General features: G+C 49.3%; 1 protein-coding gene across 3 annotated transcripts; it reads right to left on the reverse strand.

The window, feature by feature from the left end:
* Positions 1 to 33: 33 nt before the first annotated feature.
* FOXP3 (forkhead box P3) lies at positions 34 to 18,611 on the reverse strand. 3 transcript variants are annotated; one of them, XM_045860686.1, is made up of 13 exons: positions 18,350 to 18,611; positions 15,428 to 15,599; positions 6,853 to 7,084; positions 6,220 to 6,324; positions 5,991 to 6,087; positions 5,528 to 5,615; positions 5,354 to 5,458; positions 4,441 to 4,528; positions 4,166 to 4,246; positions 3,222 to 3,372; positions 2,486 to 2,562; positions 1,073 to 1,174; positions 34 to 866 (listed from the first exon to the last, which is right to left on the reverse strand). In XM_045860686.1, exons 2-13 carry the CDS (start codon positions 15,577 to 15,579, stop codon positions 717 to 719), a joined length of 1,428 nt encoding a protein of 475 aa, XP_045716642.1. In that variant the 5' UTR covers positions 15,580 to 15,599; positions 18,350 to 18,611; the 3' UTR covers positions 34 to 716. The 3 variants fall into 3 exon arrangements, with proteins under 3 accessions (XP_045716642.1, XP_045716641.1, XP_045716640.1); XM_045860685.1 differs by having other exon boundaries at positions 5,991 to 6,129; XM_045860684.1 differs by having other exon boundaries at positions 5,354 to 5,615; positions 5,991 to 6,129.
* Positions 18,612 to 18,652: the final 41 nt, after the last annotated feature.

Genomic DNA, 18,652 nt, shown 5'->3' on the forward strand with positions numbered 1-18,652 from the left:
GCGTGGGACTCAAGAAGCCCGCTGGGGCACTGTGTGGATGTGCCTGTGTGAGTATGGTGTGCAGGTGAGTTCTAATGGGCTGTGTGACCAAACTTATGTGTCAGGAGCTGTGTGAGACCCTGTGTGAGCAGTATGTGTCATTGTGGCTTTCTAGGACCTGAGACCCTAAAAGCACTAAGCTGCTTCTATGTGGGTGTCAAGACACACTCCATGTAACAGTACACCAAAGGGTTCGAAGGCTGGCTGTGGCTGTGTGCTTTGGGGTATGTGTGTTGACAAGACTACTTGGGTGTGACTGTCTGTATAACTGTGCAGATTTTAAGTGTACTGATAGGCTCGTATTTGAGAGTTTGTAAGGAGTCCAATGGACAGTATTGTGAGCTCCTGTGTTTTTTCTAGCCTGAGGTTATCTGTGAATGACTGAGGAAGGATGTGTGTGTGGTTGATTGTGAAGGTTTTGTTTGCCTGGAGAGCCTGTTGCAGGGGTTGGAGTGGAGTTGGGGTTGGGTTTGCAGGGATGGGGCCCCTCTGAGCAGCTTTGGTACACAGCATAAGATCCAAGTGGGTAGTCAGCTGGGAAATAGGGTCCCAGGCAGGCAAGTCAGCACACATACTACTTGGTCCCTGTGGGCACATCCAGGTCCTGTTAACCCTGCCCCTGGCCACTTTTGCCTGGCATTTTGGCCCTGTCCTTGTTTCTTTCCTGGGTTTTGAGGTCAGGGACCAGGAATGGGGTTGGAACACCTGCTGGGCCTCTGGCTCCTTTTCTTGCGGAACTCAAACTCATCCACGGTCCACACAGCCCCCTTTTCACTCTCCACTCGCACGAAACACTTGTGCAGGCTCAGGTTGTGGCGGATGGCATTCTGTGGAAGGAGGACCAGCCAGTCAGGCCGGGGGTAGGGGGAGTGGGTGGGCAGTCATCCTCTGAGGTCAGCAGTCCCCACCAAAAACCAACATCCTGCCCCTTCCCATCACATTTGCAAGCCCAGCCCCAGGCCTTCCCAGCTTGGCCCAGCACTGTGGTGGCACTTGAGGCTATCCCAGCCCTGCCACCTCCAGAGGCACTAACCTTCCAGGTGGCAGGGTGATTTCTGAAGAAGGCAAACATGCGTGTAAACCAGTGATAGATCTCGTTGAGTGTCCGCTGTTTCTCAGGAGCCTCCAGTATGGCCTAGAAGTTAGGGGATGTGGCGGTAAGGGGAGATGCTCCTCTAAATTTGGGCTGAGAAGGACAGTGGCCTACCCTGGGCCATCTGACATGGGGTGGAATTGTGGGGACAAGGGAAGAGAGGGAGAGTGATGATATAGGGGTGATGGATTAGAGACAAGGTTAGAAGTGGGGTAAAAAACTGGCTGGGATGGGGTTATATAAGGGATCAGAGCTGAGGTTGGAGCAGGACATAGCTTAGGGTTAGGGCTGGAGTTAGGTTCAAGGTCTGGGATGGAGTTGGAGTGGGGGTTCTCTGAGGAGTGAGGTTTCAAGATTTTGGAAGGTTAAAGGCCAGGAATGGGGTCAAGGTAAGGATTTGGAAGGAGAAAAGGGCCAGGCAGAGCTAAAAGTCAGGGAAGGGGTTGGTTAGATTCAGGCTGGGGATGGACTAGGACTATTTGAAGGGCATGTGACAGGATGATGTGTGGCATTAGGTCAGGCATCTGAGATAAGCCTAGTTATTTAATTATTTTATAGGCCAGGGATGTGGTTAGGTTCAGGGTCAAGAATGAAGGTAGTTGTGGTGAAATTGAGGTTAGCTGTGTATAGTTGATAAGGGGCAGGGTTGGGGTTAGTTGTGGAGTTGGGCTAAGAGTCAGAGAATTTGATCTGTTTGGATTTAAGAATGGGGTTAAGTTAAGGGGCAGTGATTACAACTTCAAAGAGGTTAAGAGTCAGGATGGGGCTGGGTAGAGGACTGTGCAGCATCGCATAGGAATTAGGTTAAGATTAAGATTTGGAATTAGGTATGGGCCTAGGATGAAGGTCCAGGTGGGCTCTGGTGAAGGTTCTGGGAAGGCATTGGGGAGATTCAGATGAAAGGGTTGGGATGGGGTGAGGTTAAGGGTCAGATAGGTGTTACAATGAAGAGGTTAGGGATGGGGTCCAGCTGGGGGATGTGTTTACATATTGGGGCTGGGGAAGGAATTAGGGCAATACCTGGAAAAGGTTCAGGACAAGGAGCAGAGATCAGGTTAGTTTTGGGGGGATTTTATAGGTCCATAAGGCAGAATAGGTATGGGTTTGAGGTGGACATTAGGAAAGGAATGGGTTTAGGGCCTGAATTTGGCTTGCCCTGGCCTGGATGATGGTTTAGGTTTGGGTTTAGGAGCAGGTCTGGGTTGAAGCCAGCATAGGGCTCCACATCTGAGGCATGAGTTTCTTCACTCAGGAACCCTCCCCAGGGGTGCTTAGAGGGAGGCTGGGACTCTGGGAGGCAGGTCCCCACCCCCTCTTTCTCTTCCTTCTCCTTGGCCTGAGCTGCCTGCTTACCCAGCGGATGAGGGTGGCGTAGGTGAATGGGGGCCGCATGTTGTGGAACTTGAAGTAGTCCATGTTGTGGAAGAACTCTGTCCAAGGGAAGAGAAGAGTCAGGCTCCATCTGAACCCCGCCCCACCACACTCTCTCATACCCTCCACTCTTTCCATGATGACAATTACTGTTTGCTGAGCACCTGACATGACTTGTATCACTCTCTGTGCCACTCCCAACAAAATGGGGCTTATTCTCCATGAGGTTTAAAAGAAGGGAAGTAACTTGCACACCAAAAGGATGTAACTGGTTTGGTGGCAGAACCAGCATAATACTTGAGGGTCCTGATCCCTGTTAAAACCCACCACCCAGGCCTTTTGTGTAGTATTCACCCAGGGATTGGTGAACTTGGGTGAATTGCCTCACTTTCCTTTGGCTGAGGGGAGAGGAAGAATCCCTGGAAATTACATAGGTAGTTCCCTCCTGTCTGATGACCAAATGGAATAGCTGAAGCCCCAACCCCCAGGATAGTGTGTGAGCCCCAATCTCCAGGGGAGACAGGGCTACACATCTGAGACCATAATGGGAGCTTGGAGGCTACAGAAACTCTGAGAGGAAACTTCTAGCAGATATGTTTTTCCAAAGGCTAGGTAGTGGTGGTGGGGAAGAGCAGTGTGGAGATCCCCCACCCCAATTTCATGCCAGCCTGCGGATTAGGGGTTCAGGGACACCATGCAGGGCACAGACCATCCTTACCTGGGAATGTGCTATGTCCATGGCTGCCCCAGAGGTGCCTCCGCACAGCAAACAGGCCATTGGGGCCCTCCTGGGGGCTGGGCCAGGCTGGAATGGTGGTGCCAGGGGTGCCAGTAGCTACAACACAGCAGGAGCCCTTGTCAGATGACACCTGGGGAGGGTGGGGAGGGAGAGGCTGGTGACCCAGAGGCTGAAACTTTCCACTTAAATTTTAAATAATTAAGCACTTTTTTTTAAAGCAAGGGCGCCCTCTTCTGAACTCCAGTCTGATGTGTATTCCCACAAAGCAGCATGAGCCATATTTTTCAGAGTGTGGTGTGGACACTAGTGTGTGTAGCTCACCAATGCTGGGGCCACAGGCTGGGGTTGAATCGAGCTCCTCTACCACCCAACCTTGGGAGAGTCACTTAAATGTTCCTGGCCTCAATTTAATCTCATCTGTGGGTTAGAGATGATAGCAATGCCCATGATACAGTGGCATCATGAGGACTGAATAAGTTCACACCAGCAAAATGATCAGAAGCAGTACCTGTCACCCAGGGATCCCTCGTGGGCATGTGACCTGTACAGCCGCACAGGGCTCTGCACTTTGTTTAATGCTCTGCAGTTGCCATATTGAAATTTGAGCCCTGCATTTTCATTTTGCCCTGGGCCCAGCAAGTTATATTGATAGTCCTGTCAGTGACACACAGTCTGTTCAGTAAGTGTCTAGCTATTTGCTTTTGTTTTGAAAACAAGATTATGATGTTTTAAGAGGTTAGGGTTAGAGGGTTTGTTAGTGGAAGGGTATAGATTCTCAGGTCTGGGCATGTTTGGAGCTGGGAACAGGGGTCCAGAGATCCCAGGGCTTGGGTGTAAGGGTAGGTCCCCTGCACCCTGCAGGTCCTCTCCCCTCCTTCCTTTCCCCAGCAGTCTGTGCTGACATCAGGCCTGGGGTGGCTTACCACAGATGGAGCCTTGGTCAGGGCCATCTTCCCAGCCAGGTGGGCCTGCATAGCACCCAGCTTCTCCTTCTCCACTACCAGCTGTGAGGACAGGCACAAAGTGAGGTCTCAACCTGGCCTTTTCCCACCACCTCTTTGCACAGGCTATGGTCTTCCCTGGGAGTGACCTTTCCACTTCCTTTCTTTATGCTAGCCCCATCCTCAGTGAGCTTGGCTTCGGGTACAGGGTGGACAAGCCCACCATCCCCCCACCATCACCCCATGTTCCATGTCACCTGCTGCTCCAGAGACTGCACCACCTCTTTCTGGAGGAGACACTGTGCCCTGCCCTTCTCATCCAGGAGATGGTCTTCCTGGCAGTGCCTAGGGAGGGGGAAGATTCCATGCAGGTGGGCCTGGCCTATTGGCTCAATGTTCTGAGTGGGAAGGGCTCAGACCCTCTGGGAGGTGTCTCAGCCTCCCACCCCCCTACCTCAGTCTCCTCACACCCCTCATTCCTTCAACACATGCTATTTGGCATCTCCTTTTTGCCAGACCTGAGCTTGCCACTTGAGCCTGGCCAGGGTGTTGGGGATGATGTTGGAAGAGGGGCAAACTGGGAGCAGCCAGGGAAGTGAGAGCAGGAAAGGCATTCCAGGTAGAGGGAAGGCCTGGTGGTGAAGAGGATAGATTACCGTTGATAGGTGGGTAGGGTTGGAGAAGGTGTGTGTATGTGTGTTGTATTTTTGTGTTATGAAGCTAAAGAGAGGCAGAAACAGCTATTTTGAGGAGCTGGGACTTTGGGGATCGACAAAATCAGGCTGGTATGTTGGCATGAGGGGTTGCAGGGCAAAACAGTTAGGAGTGCATATTCTGGAGGCTGTGTTCAAATCCCAGCTCTATTACTTAGGAAGTGGGTGATCTTGATCAAGACAACCTCTTTGGCCTCAGTTTCTTTGTCTGTAAAATGGAGGTAAATAATAGTACACACTATTATGCCCCATGTACAGATGAGAAAACCAAGTCCCAGAGAAACTTAAGTAACTTGCCCAAGGTCTTACAGCTAGTGAGTGACAGAGCCTGGATTTGAATTCTCACTCTCAGCTTTTGCCTCTTTTATCTTACTACCTATCAGGATGAGGCCTGAGCTGATACCTCCTTACACAAACTGGGGACTCCCCTGGACTGGAATAGGCCTTGGCCACTCACTTGAGGAAGTCCTCTGGCTCCTCGAAGACCTTTTCACATCCGGGCCACTTGCACACGCCATTTGCCAGCAGTGAGTAGGAGCCCTGGGGCATGGTTGAAAGGGTACTGGGGGGACATAGGGTGTCAGGGGAAGGAGTGGCAAGGCAAGGGTCCCTCCCAGCCCTGCCCACCAACCTGTCTTTCCTGGGTGCACTGGGGCTTGGGAAGGTGCAGAGCAGTGCTGGTTCTCTAGACACCCACTCCAGGCTGGCCACATTGATCCCTGTGGGTAGCGACAGGGCACTTCTGTAGACTATGGGATGGGTTTTGGAACTTGGCCCACAAGGCCTCTCTTTTGAGCTACCCACCCTCCTAAGCCTCTGGTGTTCCTAACATCCAAGGTTTCTGGCGGAGCAGCTCAAAGGCTGCCATTTGTAAGAGCTGACCTTTTCACTAACTCTGCAGAGATCTGTGGTTCCATGATTTTGATGTTATGCATCTTTCAGGTTCTGAGCCTGACATTTTTTGGAGGTTGGAATTTCCAAGATGATAAAACCTGACACCTGACACCTGAGGGCCATGGTTCAGCAGCCTACACTGCTCACATTCAAGGACTTGGGGGCTCTAGGATTCTGTGAAGCTGTGGGTGTAGTATTACCAGGTGGCAGGCCTGGTCGGGCCTTGAGAGAGAAGATCCCAGTGGCAGCTGTGGGTGGCGGGAGGCTGATCATAGCTGGGCTGTCCAATGGGTGCACCTGCAGCATGGGGGTCCGGGTATGGGCATCCACTGTTGAGAGCTAGGGGCACGTATGGGCTGTTGTCCAGCCTAGCTCCCTCCCCAATTCCCCCACCAGCTCCTTCACACCCCTGCCCAGTTGGGTTGATACCTGGTGCATGAAGTGTGGCCTGTCCTGGAGGAGTGCTTGCAAGTGGGGTGCGGGACCCAGCCGTGCTCCAGAGGGTGCCACCATGACAAGGGGCACTGAGGGCAACTGGGGGGAGAAGGCAGGCAAGAGTGGTGCCATCTTCATCCTCACTGTTCTACATGTCAAATTCATATGCTCCTCACCACAAGCCCCCATGGTAGGTATTATGACCATCTCCTTTATACCTATGTAGAAACTCAGGCTCAGGGAAACTGAGTGACTTTCTCAAGATCAACAAACTAATAAGTGGCAGAGCTGGCCTCAACTCTGTCGTCCCACCTCCTTGGGCCCCAGCCCTCTCCTCTGTCACATGGGGATGGGGACACATGGCCATGCCTGTGGGACCATGATAGATAGATTTCCTCTCCTGAGACAGGGATTGGGAGTTTGGGGAGAGCCTTGAATATCTGAGACCTGCTAAGTGGGGACTTTCTTGGCCCTGTGACATCTGCATAAGTCACAGACTTGCCTGAGACCCAGAAAACCACTTCCTGTGCCCCAGCCGGGCCCCCCGCCCAGTGCCAAAGAAAAGGTCGGCACCTGTAAGCCCAGGTACTCCACCCTGCTTGCTCCATCATGGGCCCTGGGCCTCACCTGCAGCTGTGATGGTGGCATGGGGTTCAAGCAGGAGGAGGAAGCATGTGTCCCACCTCGGGGGTCCCGGCCTTGGAAGGTTGCCCCTGGGCCCTTGGTCCCCAGCAGGTCTGAGGCCTTGGGTGTAGCCCTCCAGCTGGGTGAGGCCCCTAGGGATGGGTTGAGCACCATGGAAGGGGCCAAGGGCTTGGCTGGCTTGGGGTTGGGCATTGGGTCTGTGTCCGAGGTCAGCCTGTGGAGACATGGGAGAAAAAGTTATACATGTGCTGAGGGGTGTGCAAAATACCCAACCACCCAAACCATGTGGACACCCCCTCTGGTCAGAGCAGGCATTGTCTGGGACATGTCCCAAAAAGTCCCACAACTGGACCTCAGCTCTTGTCATGTGTGTGTACACATGTGTGTGTGTGTGCACACACATTGTTGTCAGGAGCACAGGTGTGCATGTCTCTGCACACATGCTCCATGTGCAGTCTTGCATAGGTATAGCACATGGCTGCACATGATGGCACAACCCTGGTAGGGATGTGTCCTCCAGAGAGAGGTTGGGGGTTGGAGGTGGTTTGTGGGACCTCAGCAAGGGTAGGTCCCAGTTCCTTCCCCCATCACTCGAGGCTTGTCTTCAGGCCTTAGCCCTCCAGTCCTCCCCATATCTGGCATAGGCCACACAACCTTTGCTGATCCCACTGGAGCTGGTCTGTGATTTTCTCCTGGGAGCATTATTTTACCCCAGTGACTTGAGCATATTTAGGAGTGGCAGGGGGGCATGGACTCAAAAGATCCCTGTGGCTGCTGTGAGAGGGACAGACTCTAGGAAGGTGAGGACAGAAGCAGGGAACTAGTGAGGATGCAACTGCAGCAGGCTAGGTAAGTAATGATGATGGCACAGACCAGGACAGTAGCAGCAGAGATGGTGAGAAGTGGGTGGATTCTGAATAGTATGTTTGGAAAGTAGAGCCAGGAAAATTTTCTGGTAGCTTGGATCTGGGGGTAAGAGAGGGAGGGTCAAGGTGACTTCTGGGTACTAGCCTGAGCAGCTGGAGGGACAGAGCAGATGTGATGTGAGATGGCAGAGATGAGGGGAGCTGGCTACAGGGGTGATGATCCAGGTGTGAATGGACATGAAGAGTCTGGCATTAGACATAAGTGTAAATGCTGAGTGGACACATGGGTACAGGAGTCTAGAGTTCAGGCAGGGGTAGGGAGGATCTGGTCACCTCTGAGTTCTGCTCTGCACAGAACTGGCATGGAGGGTGCCAGAGAGAAGGAAAGACTGTCTCTCTTGACCTGGCACCTGTGGAAGCTCCTTGACTCATCCCCCACTGGAATTTATTCCCAGCTGACCTTCAAGCCTTTGCTTATGCTGTTTGGCTTGCCTGGAATGTCAGCTCTTCTTTCTGTTCCCCTATCCAAGGCCAATCCAGAAAGCACACCATAACGGCTCCAGAACCCCACACTCCCCAAGTGCAGGGTCTTAGTTTCTTAGAACCCCATAATCCCAGCGTGAAAGGAAGTCAGAGCTGGAAGGAAATGCCTAGTCCAATCTCCATTTTATTGACGGAGACACCTAGGTGCAGCGTTCCACAGTCTCATGATGACTTGAGAGCTCCACTTCTTTCTCCAGAAAGGGTGTGTGTGTGTATATTACACATGCACCCTGCTGTGGGGCTATATGTGCGTGTCTCTCTGCCCCACCCCACAGCACAGGGTTGGGCACACATCTGCCAAGTACAGCCCAAGGGAGTACAAGAAGGGTTCTGGGGGAGAAGTTGCTCCTTCCTTTTTTGCTATCAGCCCATGGGGGTTGTCAGAGCTGTGGTGCTGAGGGAGGTGGGGGTGAAAATCTAAATACATAACTCTTAGTCTTCTCTGGTTAGTCTCCTTCTCCTATAGGTTAGAACTATACTGTGTGAGAAATAGGAGTCTGGGTCTGTGTAGGCTCAAAACAAGGGCCTGAGAGAACATCAAGTAACCATGAGGAGGCAAGCAAAAGAATGAGTGAATGAATGAAAGTGGAGATCAGGGTGATGCTTCTAGAAGTCAAGGAATGACAAAAATTCTCAGCAAATCATGAGAAGCTGGGAGGGAGGCATGAATACCTTCTTCCTCACAGCCCTAGAAGGAGCCAACACTGTCATCACCTTGATCTAGGACTTCAGGCCTCCAAAACTGAGACAATAAATTTCTGTTGTTTAAGTCACCCAGTTTGTGGTACTTTGTTACAGAAGCTGGAGCAAACTAGTAGCAATTTTGGTGAGTGAGTGGATGTTTTCCACTCCTCTGGCTTGGTCCACAGAGATGGCTATGGTCACTTCTGAAGCTGCCTGGACACTTGGCCAGACCTTATAATGAATCTCCTACCCAAACACATCTGGAATGGCCTGACTCAGGGAAGCAGAGAGACATTCTCAGAAAGGGGACATGGATATGTTCTGTCTAGTGGTGGGGTACTGGAAGGCCAGGCTGGGCAGCCAGCTTCCTGCACTGTCTGTTGGGGCGTCACTTTCTGACTATTTCTCAGAAGACGCATGGAGGATGTTTCTGGGACATAGATTGTGTTTTCATATCGGGGTCTGCATCTGGGCCCTGTTGTCAGAGCCTTTGACTTCCCCACATTTTTCCGCCATTGACGTCATGGCGGCCGGATGCACTGGGCTTCATCGCCACTAAGGAGGAAGACAACGGGGCAGACACCCCACCCCACGGGTTTCGTTCCGAGAATTGGCTGGCCCATCCTGCAGCTGGCTTGGCCCAGGTGTGGTGATGTGGGTGCTGGCGGATGTGGTGAGTGACGTCCATCTGGCCACCATGACAAGTCCTGGGCCCTGCAGACATGGCCCTTCTTGGTCAAGGATAGGCCCAAGATTTGATACTTAGGGAGTGCCATGCGGATCCCACAGATACTGGGACCCTCAGGGTCTCCAAATGGTACTATGCCAGAACCTCAGAGTCACAGAACATCATTTCTTAGATTCAAAGGATCCCAGAATCTCAAACTCACAGACTCTCTGGGACCCATATGGCCAACTTCTCAGTATGTGAAGGCCAACATCCCTGGTATTCAAACTCACTGGAACTCTCTGAAGGACAGAAAGCTGACTACTTCATTGGGCCTCCCACCTACCAGGCCTGGAATTGCAGTAAACCTACCCTCAGCCTCCCTTCTAAGTTCTGTGAAGGCAGAATTACCCCCTCTACTTCCCCCAGCCTGGGGCCAGGCTCTGCCACTAACCAGCTACAACTCTCCTCAGGCTCATATGTAAAGTGGGATAATAACAGTATCCATCTTCCAAAGTCAATGCACATGAAACACTTAGTCAGATGTCAGTGATCAGTGAATGGACACTGCAGGGTCTCCATCTCCCTGTCCATTCTGGGACAGTGTTCCCAGAATCACAGCCACTCTGCCAGAGATGGGGAGAGAAGACAGGGGAGATTGAGGCATACCTTTAGTGAGGGCCTCATGGTGGGGAGCAGGAAAATCCTTGGCCTTTGCCAGTAAAGATCCCACCACCAGGTTCTCTGGAAGGGCCTTGGGGTGGAGGTTCTTAGGAACTAGTGCCAACTATTGGGACATGGCTGAACTCTGTCCATAGCCAGACCCACTGACTGATGTCCTCCCAGTAACACCACCCTTTGCCCACAAGGCCTCCTGACCCGTGGGGCCCCAGGACTTCACCCAGCCTAGCTCTTGGGAAGCTGAGCCCCACACTGTGACCATAGATCCTCTTGCTTCAGTGAGGGTTCCACCTGTGAGAAGGCAGAATGGGGATGGCAGCATCTGGGGAGCATCCCAGGTCCCCTTGCCCCCTCATAGATGCTGAGAAGTAACTGAGACCCACAGCTGGGGAGAGAAAGAGAGCCAGGGTCCCACTGAGAGTCCTAAGATCTAAGCTTGGTACTCAACTCTGCCACTGTATCTCTGTGAGGACCTGGGAGAGGCCCTCCCACCCATCTCTGGGCCTCAATTTCCTCCTCTTGTACAGTGGGAAAGGGAGGAATGTGGAGTAGGTGAGTGCCAGGGCCCTTCCACTCTGTGTCAGAGTGATTTGTTAGTTGTCTATAGGGCTTCAAATCGACAACTGCCCCTCTATCAAGGGGACTGAGAGACATGGATACATAGAGATACATAGAGATGGAAACAGAGACAGATATAGGGGAAGGGAGAGACAGAGAAAAAGAGATACAAAGAGAGATGGGGGAGACATGAGGTGGGACAGAGATGACAGACAAAGAGTAGAGACAAAGAGAATGAGAGAGACAGTGAGAGACACTGAGAAAAGAAGAGACAGAGTGTATGTGTGGAACCAACAGCATTCATTGTGTAGTGTGTGTGTGTGTGTGTGTGTGTGTGGAGAGAGAGAGAGATAGAGATAGAGATAGAGATAGAGATGTGGTGCTCCGAATAAGAACAGTTGCTGACCTCTGGCTGGAGGAACTGATTGTGCTTGAAATGATGAGGAATAACAAAGGGCAAGATGGGTGCTACACCCAGGTCTGGGTATGGTATGGTATGGTATGGTGTTGCAAAGCAACAATCAGCAAAACAGTGTAGTTCTGGTATAAGAGCAGATACTGAGGAACAGAACAGAATAGAAAGCTCAAACACAGACCCATGGCTAGAGGGAATGGAGTTTGTGATGAAGGTGACATTTCAAACTGGGGGACAGTGTAGGATAGATTGGTTAACCCACGTTTCTGGGATAATTAAGGGAAAATAAAGCTATTGAATGAATAATCAGTCCATTTTCCCACTAACCCCTCCCTGCCCAGTTTGAAATGTGAGCATCATCATATACACTAAAATAAATTCTAGATCCATTAAAAAGATAAATAATAATATCTAACATGGATCTTGCATTTATTGTATTCCAGGCCCTATGCTAAGTACTTAATATTATTAATAGATTTAATCTTCACAACCATCTCTGAGGTAGGTACTATTATAACCATCACAGCATGTATGAGGAAATGGAGGTACAGAGAATTTAAATGCCTAGTTTAAATTCACACAGATGGGTTGGGGTAAGTGTTGGTTTGTCCCAGACAGCTTAAATCTCTACAGTAAATGGAAAAAATGAAGCTATAAAAGAGACTAGAAGCCAACACATGTGAACATTTATCTCATTTTCAAGTGGGAAAGGACTTTCTAAGCACAAAACCAGAGACAGTAACCACAGAAGAAAAGACTAAACTATTTGACTATATAAAAACATCACAAGTACCACAAAACACTGTGAAAAAAATAGAAAAAGCAAATATATATATATATATATATATATATATATATATACACACACACACACACACACACACACATGGCTGATAGGAGGTTAATATCCTTTCTAAATAAATACCCTTTCTAAATGTGATAAATCAATAAGAAAAAAGATGAACACCCTATTAGGACTAAGGACACCAGACCCTCCAAAAGCATAAATGGTCAATAAATAGTATAAGTAATCAAAGAATGTAAATTTCAACAATGTGGTAGTACTTTTTCTTACCTGTAATGATAAGAAAGGATTAAAAAATGATAATACCCACCCAAGGTTAGCTTGAGTAGAGGAAGCATAAAACAGGACAACTTTTTGAAAGAACAATTTGCAGACAGGGTCAGAAACCTTAAAAATGTACACACACTTTGCCCCAGCACCTCCATTTTCAGAAATCCAAGGAATTAATCAGGGATGATCTTAGGAAAAACTAGAAACAACCCAAATATCCAAAGATGGGCATTTGGTGTAACCAATTATGGTTCATGCCAATGTGAGGTCAGCTTTGACAGTCATGAAAGATCATATGTTGAAACAAATTTTTTAGTGATCTTTAAAAATGCTCCTATTTATTGAACAAAGCCAATGGGTAGCATGGTTCTAATTTCATTAAAAAAAACACTAACAGCTAACACTTAGTGAGCACTTGCTAAGCCTGCAGAGATGAGCTCACTCCAGCCTTAAACAGCCTGTTCTGTTCCTGGACATGGACTCTGCGCGCGCTCGTGCGCACACACACACACACACACACACACACACGTGTGCACATGATCCTGAGACTAGGACCACACAGTTAAACCATGATTGACAATGGCATAAAGTGTCCCACAGGAGGGTCTCCTTTCATACAGTGCAAGGACAAGTTCAGCTATGTCCTGAGCCTGACCCGATAGCTCACAATCAACCTTCAAATGGAGCAAACAGAATTGACGCTCATTCTTATAAAACTTAAGTGTCCTCATGATCATTACTCAATACACTATTATTGAGTGCCAGTAATAGTGTATAAAGTTCTGTGCTGTATGCTGGGTAGGAAGGCAGGCAGAGGAAGGCAAGACAAGAGAGCAAGTGAGATGGTGGGAGAAAGGCTGAGGAAAAGAGACTGAAGGAGTATGGTCAAGATGGAGGAAACAGGCAGGGAAAATGCTCAGAGCAGATAAAGACAGAAGGATAGAGATTCTGAGTACTAGGAAAACAAACAGAGAGAGAGAGGAGCAGAAAAACACAGAACGAGTGAGACAGGGCAAACAGAGACAGAGGGATGGGAGATATCGAGAGAGAAGAGATGAAGAGAGGTGAGAGATGTATTTGAAATTTCCAGGCATACCTGGACAGTGTTTCAAGTTGTTTAAAGCTCTGCAATTCATAAAGATCGGCAGTTGACATATTTTAAAAATTTGCCCTGACTGGTGTGGCTCGGTGGATAGAGCGTTGGCCTGCAGACCAAAAGGTTTATCAGTTTGGTCAGGGCACATGCCTGGGTTGCGGGCCAGGTTCCTAGTTAGGGGCGTGTGAAAGGCAGCTTATCAATGTTTCTCTCATACATCAATGTTTCCTTCCCTTTCTTTCTCCCTCCTTTCCTCTCTCTCCAATAATATATAAATAAAATCTTTAAAAAAATCCTACCTATCAACATAACAATTTACTTATCTTTGCCTCCACCCAAGCATTGATTAAGTACCTTACCTATCATTTTCCTGGCATTTATTATTACTATTATTATTTAAAAAAAAACACCTTACCTTACCAGGAACACAGTAGCTGCATGTGTTTGGACTATACTGGAGGACCCCTGACCCTCCAGTGCCTACCTCATTGCCATCTCTTCCATTGGATCTGCATCTGGTGGGGGAGAGCGGGGACACTCACCTTGGTGAAGTGGACTGACAGAAAAGGATCAGCCTGGCTTGTGGGAAACTGTCACATATCAAAAACAACTTTGCTTTTATACCGAGAAGAAAACCCACGGTGTGGAAGCCACAGACCTCTCTCTTCTAATAATCCAATTTTTTTTTCGATGACTGTGTGCGCTGATAATCACGGGGTGGGGGGGGTTCTCATAGTTTTCTCTCTCTCTCTTGCTCTGTTTCTCCTCTTCTTGATTATGAGACTTAAACGGAAATTTTGGTTTTTTTCTTTGCCCTTTAAGATTCATCTGAAAATATGATTTCTTCCCCTCACCACAGAGGTGAGAGGTATCAATGAGATAACAGGACTCATGAGAAACCACAGTTTTTAAAACAAGTGTGTAGAGTTAGGAAAAAAACAAGGGACAAGAACTCAAATCACAGGGGCATCACAGGCATGCAGAAATACTACTCTGTGAATGACAGGATATTTCAGGATCTCTGGGGAAAAAAAAAGAAAGGCACTAAAGCCATATGTGTGAGTGGGAAACACCAGCGAGAGGGAATAAGGCTGGGTTTCCAGAGGCTTTGTCCTGCTCCAAGCCTCAGTTTCCCCTTAGGTGGAATTGATATGGTTATCATCAGTCTTACTGCCCACAGTAGGGGAACTCTGGACAAACTTGTAACCCATCTTTCCACAGAGGGTGAGGGGCATAGAAGTTACTTCATGGAGAAAAAAGCAGGGAGTCCTCCCCACCTCCTACAATTAACAGAATCAAAGAGTCTGAGAACCACTGGCTTCCAGAATCCACTGAGCATCACTGGGTGAGGACAGGGAGTAAAGTCTCATTTTATCATGTCTCAGGGCCTAAGAGCTCTGACCCAGAGGCCACCCTACAGGGAAGGTCCTGACCAGGACCCCAGCATTAATGCACACATCCTCACAGAGCCCAAATCTCACATAGTCAGGGACATCATGGCCTGATGCTGCCGAGGCCCTCTCAGCGTTTGCGATTCTTTGTGACTTCAAAAAAAAAAAATCCAATTTTCCAAGGTTTTAGGATTCCAAATATCTGCCAACATCCCTATAGCTGAGATTTATGTTGAATTCTCAGTGTGCCAGACTCAGTGCTGAACACTTCTCAGAAATGGTCACATTCAATCCTCACCAAAGCCTGTTGATGTCCATCTTGTCATCATGGCCATTGTACAGGTGGAGAAGATGCACAAAGTAGTCAAAAAACTTGTTCCAGATCACAGAGTTGGTGAGTGGAATCCTGCCTTCCTTGGTACCGGGCTTTGAAACTCCCAAGTTCCCTTGAGCCCAACAGTCTCAGGTTTTAAATTCTAGGGTGCAATTATAGGGAGGTTCTAAGATTCTTCTGTGGGGGGGGGGCTTGAAGGTTGTGCAGTTTTCGGGTTGTCCAAGGATTGGTGGCTGCATTTCCTCACCTTAGCGAGCATCCCCTCCAACCAACGCTCAATGGGGGAAACCAGTGTCCAGGGGCCTCTCCTGACAGGCTGTGGCTGAAACTTGCAGTCTCCAGCTCCCCAGTACCCTGCATGGCCTGGGATTCTGTCATCCATTGTTCACTCCAACCCATCTGCAAGAGTGGTTTCAGGCCTGGAAAAGAGAAATTGGAAACATCTTTTTATTCACATGGCACAAACATGGTGGCCAAGATCCATCCCTTCACCCCTTTGCCTCCTTTTCTCCCCTCACCTCCCAAGCCCTCAAAAAAAAAGGAGAGCCTCTTTCCTCAACTCAGACTCACCTTTGTGGAAAAGCCCAGAGGGGGCCTGATGGTATGGCTTTGTGAAGGTAAGAAAAAAAAAGGTGAATAGAAAAAAAAAAAGATCTAAAAAAATCAGCCTACAGTGACAATTAAAAAAAAAAACAAAACAAAACCCAACCCTCCCTACCATTAGTTCAAAACAAAACTTTCACTGGTTGAGGCTTCTGAGTTGGTGGGACACATCTGCGACCCAAAGATGGCCTGAGCGCCAGGCATCCAGGGGATGTACCAAAGTGGGATGAGGTCCTCAGGTTGAGACCTGTAGGGACCCTTTATACAGCAGGGGCTTAACAGATGTGGCTTATAGTTGGGAGCAAGAGACCGGGGAGGACAGTGTTTTTTAAAAAGGAGCCTGGGAAGCTAACTTTAGAGATGTCCCAAAGGTTAATGACACCTTGCTCCATGTGGACTTGGACCTGAACATTTCTTACACCTGCTGTGCAACTATTAATCAGGCCAATTCTAGAAGCCAAGGTCTCATTCTCTGCTCCAGGTCCTGCCCCTCCTGAGAAGGGGCTAGTTTTCTCTTTCAGGGTTAGAGGTATGGGATGAACCCTTCTTATACCCTTTCAGATGATCTCTCCCTTACTGTCAGAGGAGTGGCAAGAGAAATAGGAGGAAAACTGAGTGACAGCAGTGGCCCAAAGAGTCCCAGGAGGCTACCTGAGTGGACCTCAGGGTGGGGAGGTGTGATGCTGCTGCTGCTGCTACTGCTGCTAGACAGGATCCTTGCAGAGTGAGAGCTGGGGGTCAGGTAGGCAGAGAGGGGCAGAGTTCACCACCTCTTCTTTATACTGGGCTATATCCTCTCGAATGAAGGCTTCTGAGGGACGTTGGCAGGATTAAACAAAGTGGTGGGTGAAAATCCCCAGAGAAGGGGGCCTTTGACAAAGACTTGAAGGAAATAAGGGAGGGAGCCATGTAGACATCTGAGTAATTCCAGAGGAAATAGCCAGTGCAAAGGCTCTGAGGTGGGAGCATGCCTGATTTGTGTAAGGTCTACTAAGGAGGTCCATATGGTCAAAGTAGTGTGAATGAGAGGAAGAGGGGTAGGAGGTTAGGTCAGAGTGGACAAGGGTGGGGAGTTAGCTGATGCAAGATCTCATAGCCCATGGTGAAGACTTTGGCTTTTATTCTGAGTGGGGAGGAGTCCACAGGAGAATTGTGAGCAGATGAGAGACATGAACTGTCTTGGGATTTAACAGGATTCCTCTGACTGCGAGGTATAGAACTGACTATAAGAGTGAGGGTAGAAGCAGAGGGACCAGAGAGAGTGAGGCTACTTCAATAGTTCAAATGAATGATGACGGTGTTGGTGGTGGAGCGGGTAAGGAAAGTGGATTTGGGAAACATTGTAAATGGAGAGCTGATAGGATCTGTTGAAGGATGAGAGTTTGGGGGCTAGACTTGGACACAGACAATGCCCTAACTGGGTAGGCAGGAAGGAGTTCCTGGACTACTCACCAGTTTGGACTTTTAGGTGATAAAAAATAAAGTTCTATCTCATTTAAGCTCCCTTTTTTTCATGATTTTTCTCTTATGTGCAGTGGAACATATTCCTCCCTGACCCATGACCCTTGGACACTGAGACATGTGGGAGAAGGGGAGGAAGGTGGCTGCTGGGGAGACTGTCTTTCTCCTAGGGATGCTGTGGGTCAAAACCTTGCATACATTAGGCGTTCAGTAAATCCCCCCAGGCTGGAGGGGAAATGTATGATTGGATATGTTCAGTGGAAAAAAGCTACAATTCAGTTCCCACGGGGGGGTGAGACCTCAAAGGGAGAGTGGAAGGAGTTGACTAGATGGAGGAAGCAGAAGGAATAGTGTTCTCAGGAGAGGGAACAGTAGAAGAGATGGAGACAGAAAGGAGGTGAGGCCACATAAGGTGTGGAGGGCCGAGCTGGGCAAGAAAGACAGGGCTTGGATTTGTGATTATGTTAGTCAGTGCCTGCCAACATGCCCAATCAACTCTTGGTGGCATAGCCAGGCTCAGTATTTTTGCTGAGCTGGTTAGAAAAAGCCAATCTTCCAAAAGAGTTCAATTTCTCACTTGGCCATTCATTCAGTAATGGTGCCAAGTCCTGGAGAATGCTGAGGATGACAATTAGGGGCATTTTTGGCTAGTGGCACTCAAGTAAAGGCTTGGAGGTGGGCCAAAGACATCCAGTAACTGCGACAGGTGAGTCCGTTTTGCTTTCTTAGATCTCACACTAGGGTGCAGTCTAAGTCTTCAGGGGCTGTGGGGATTCACAGCTTGGGGCAATGGGGAGTCACAGAGGGTTAAGGAGAAGATAAATGTTCTGTTTCTTGATTACCCTACAGCCCATAGACTCCTACGCACTGTCCTCTCCCCTGGCTTCCTTATTGACTCTTCATCCTCTCCTTCACACCACCTATAACACTCCGGTTGGCTCTGCTCTTTCACGTCTCGCCCTGATGTTACTTCACACTGCCCTTTGAAGGTTCCACTTAGCTCTGGCTCCCCTATTGGCTATCTGCCATCTCTCTTCCTTGTTCCCGCCTTCACCACCCACCCCCATTGGTTCTGCCTTTCCAGTCCCGCCACCAAGGCACTCACACACGGCCTCTCCGGCTTCTTGCAGCCTCCATATTGGCTAACTCCGCTCTGACACCACCCCTTGAAGGCTTGTGCACGCTCACGAGAACCTCCATTGGCCATTATCGTCACCCCTTCTCTACACATTTGGCACGTGGCTCCCCATTGGTTGTTCTCTGTCTCTAGCTTCCATCCCACTACTTGCCTACGCAATCCTGGGATCTCCTACTTTTCGGACCTCTCTGTTCGCCGCCTTTTGCCCCCATCGCCTTTAGCCATTCCATTTTCCCCGCCGCCCAGATGCCAATACCACTCGTACTTCCT

This window comes from Phyllostomus hastatus, unplaced genomic scaffold (assembly GCF_019186645.2).
Source record: "Phyllostomus hastatus isolate PE091 unplaced genomic scaffold, TTU_PhHast_1.1 phas_scaffold_200, whole genome shotgun sequence".
Taxonomy (NCBI): Eukaryota; Metazoa; Chordata; class Mammalia; order Chiroptera; family Phyllostomidae; genus Phyllostomus; species Phyllostomus hastatus.

Coding starts and splice junctions, on each gene's coding strand:
- FOXP3 (XM_045860684.1), bottom strand. CDS start 15,579: ATGGGTTGGAGTGAACAATGGATGACAGAATCCCAGGCCATGCAGGGT. Junction 6,325..6,852: donor TGCCACCATCACAGCTGCAG/GTGAGGCCCAGG, acceptor TTCTCCCCCCAG/TTGCCCTCAGTGCCCCTTGT. Junction 5,616..5,990: donor CCGACCAGGCCTGCCACCTG/GTAATACTACAC, acceptor CGCTACCCACAG/GGATCAATGTGGCCAGCCTG.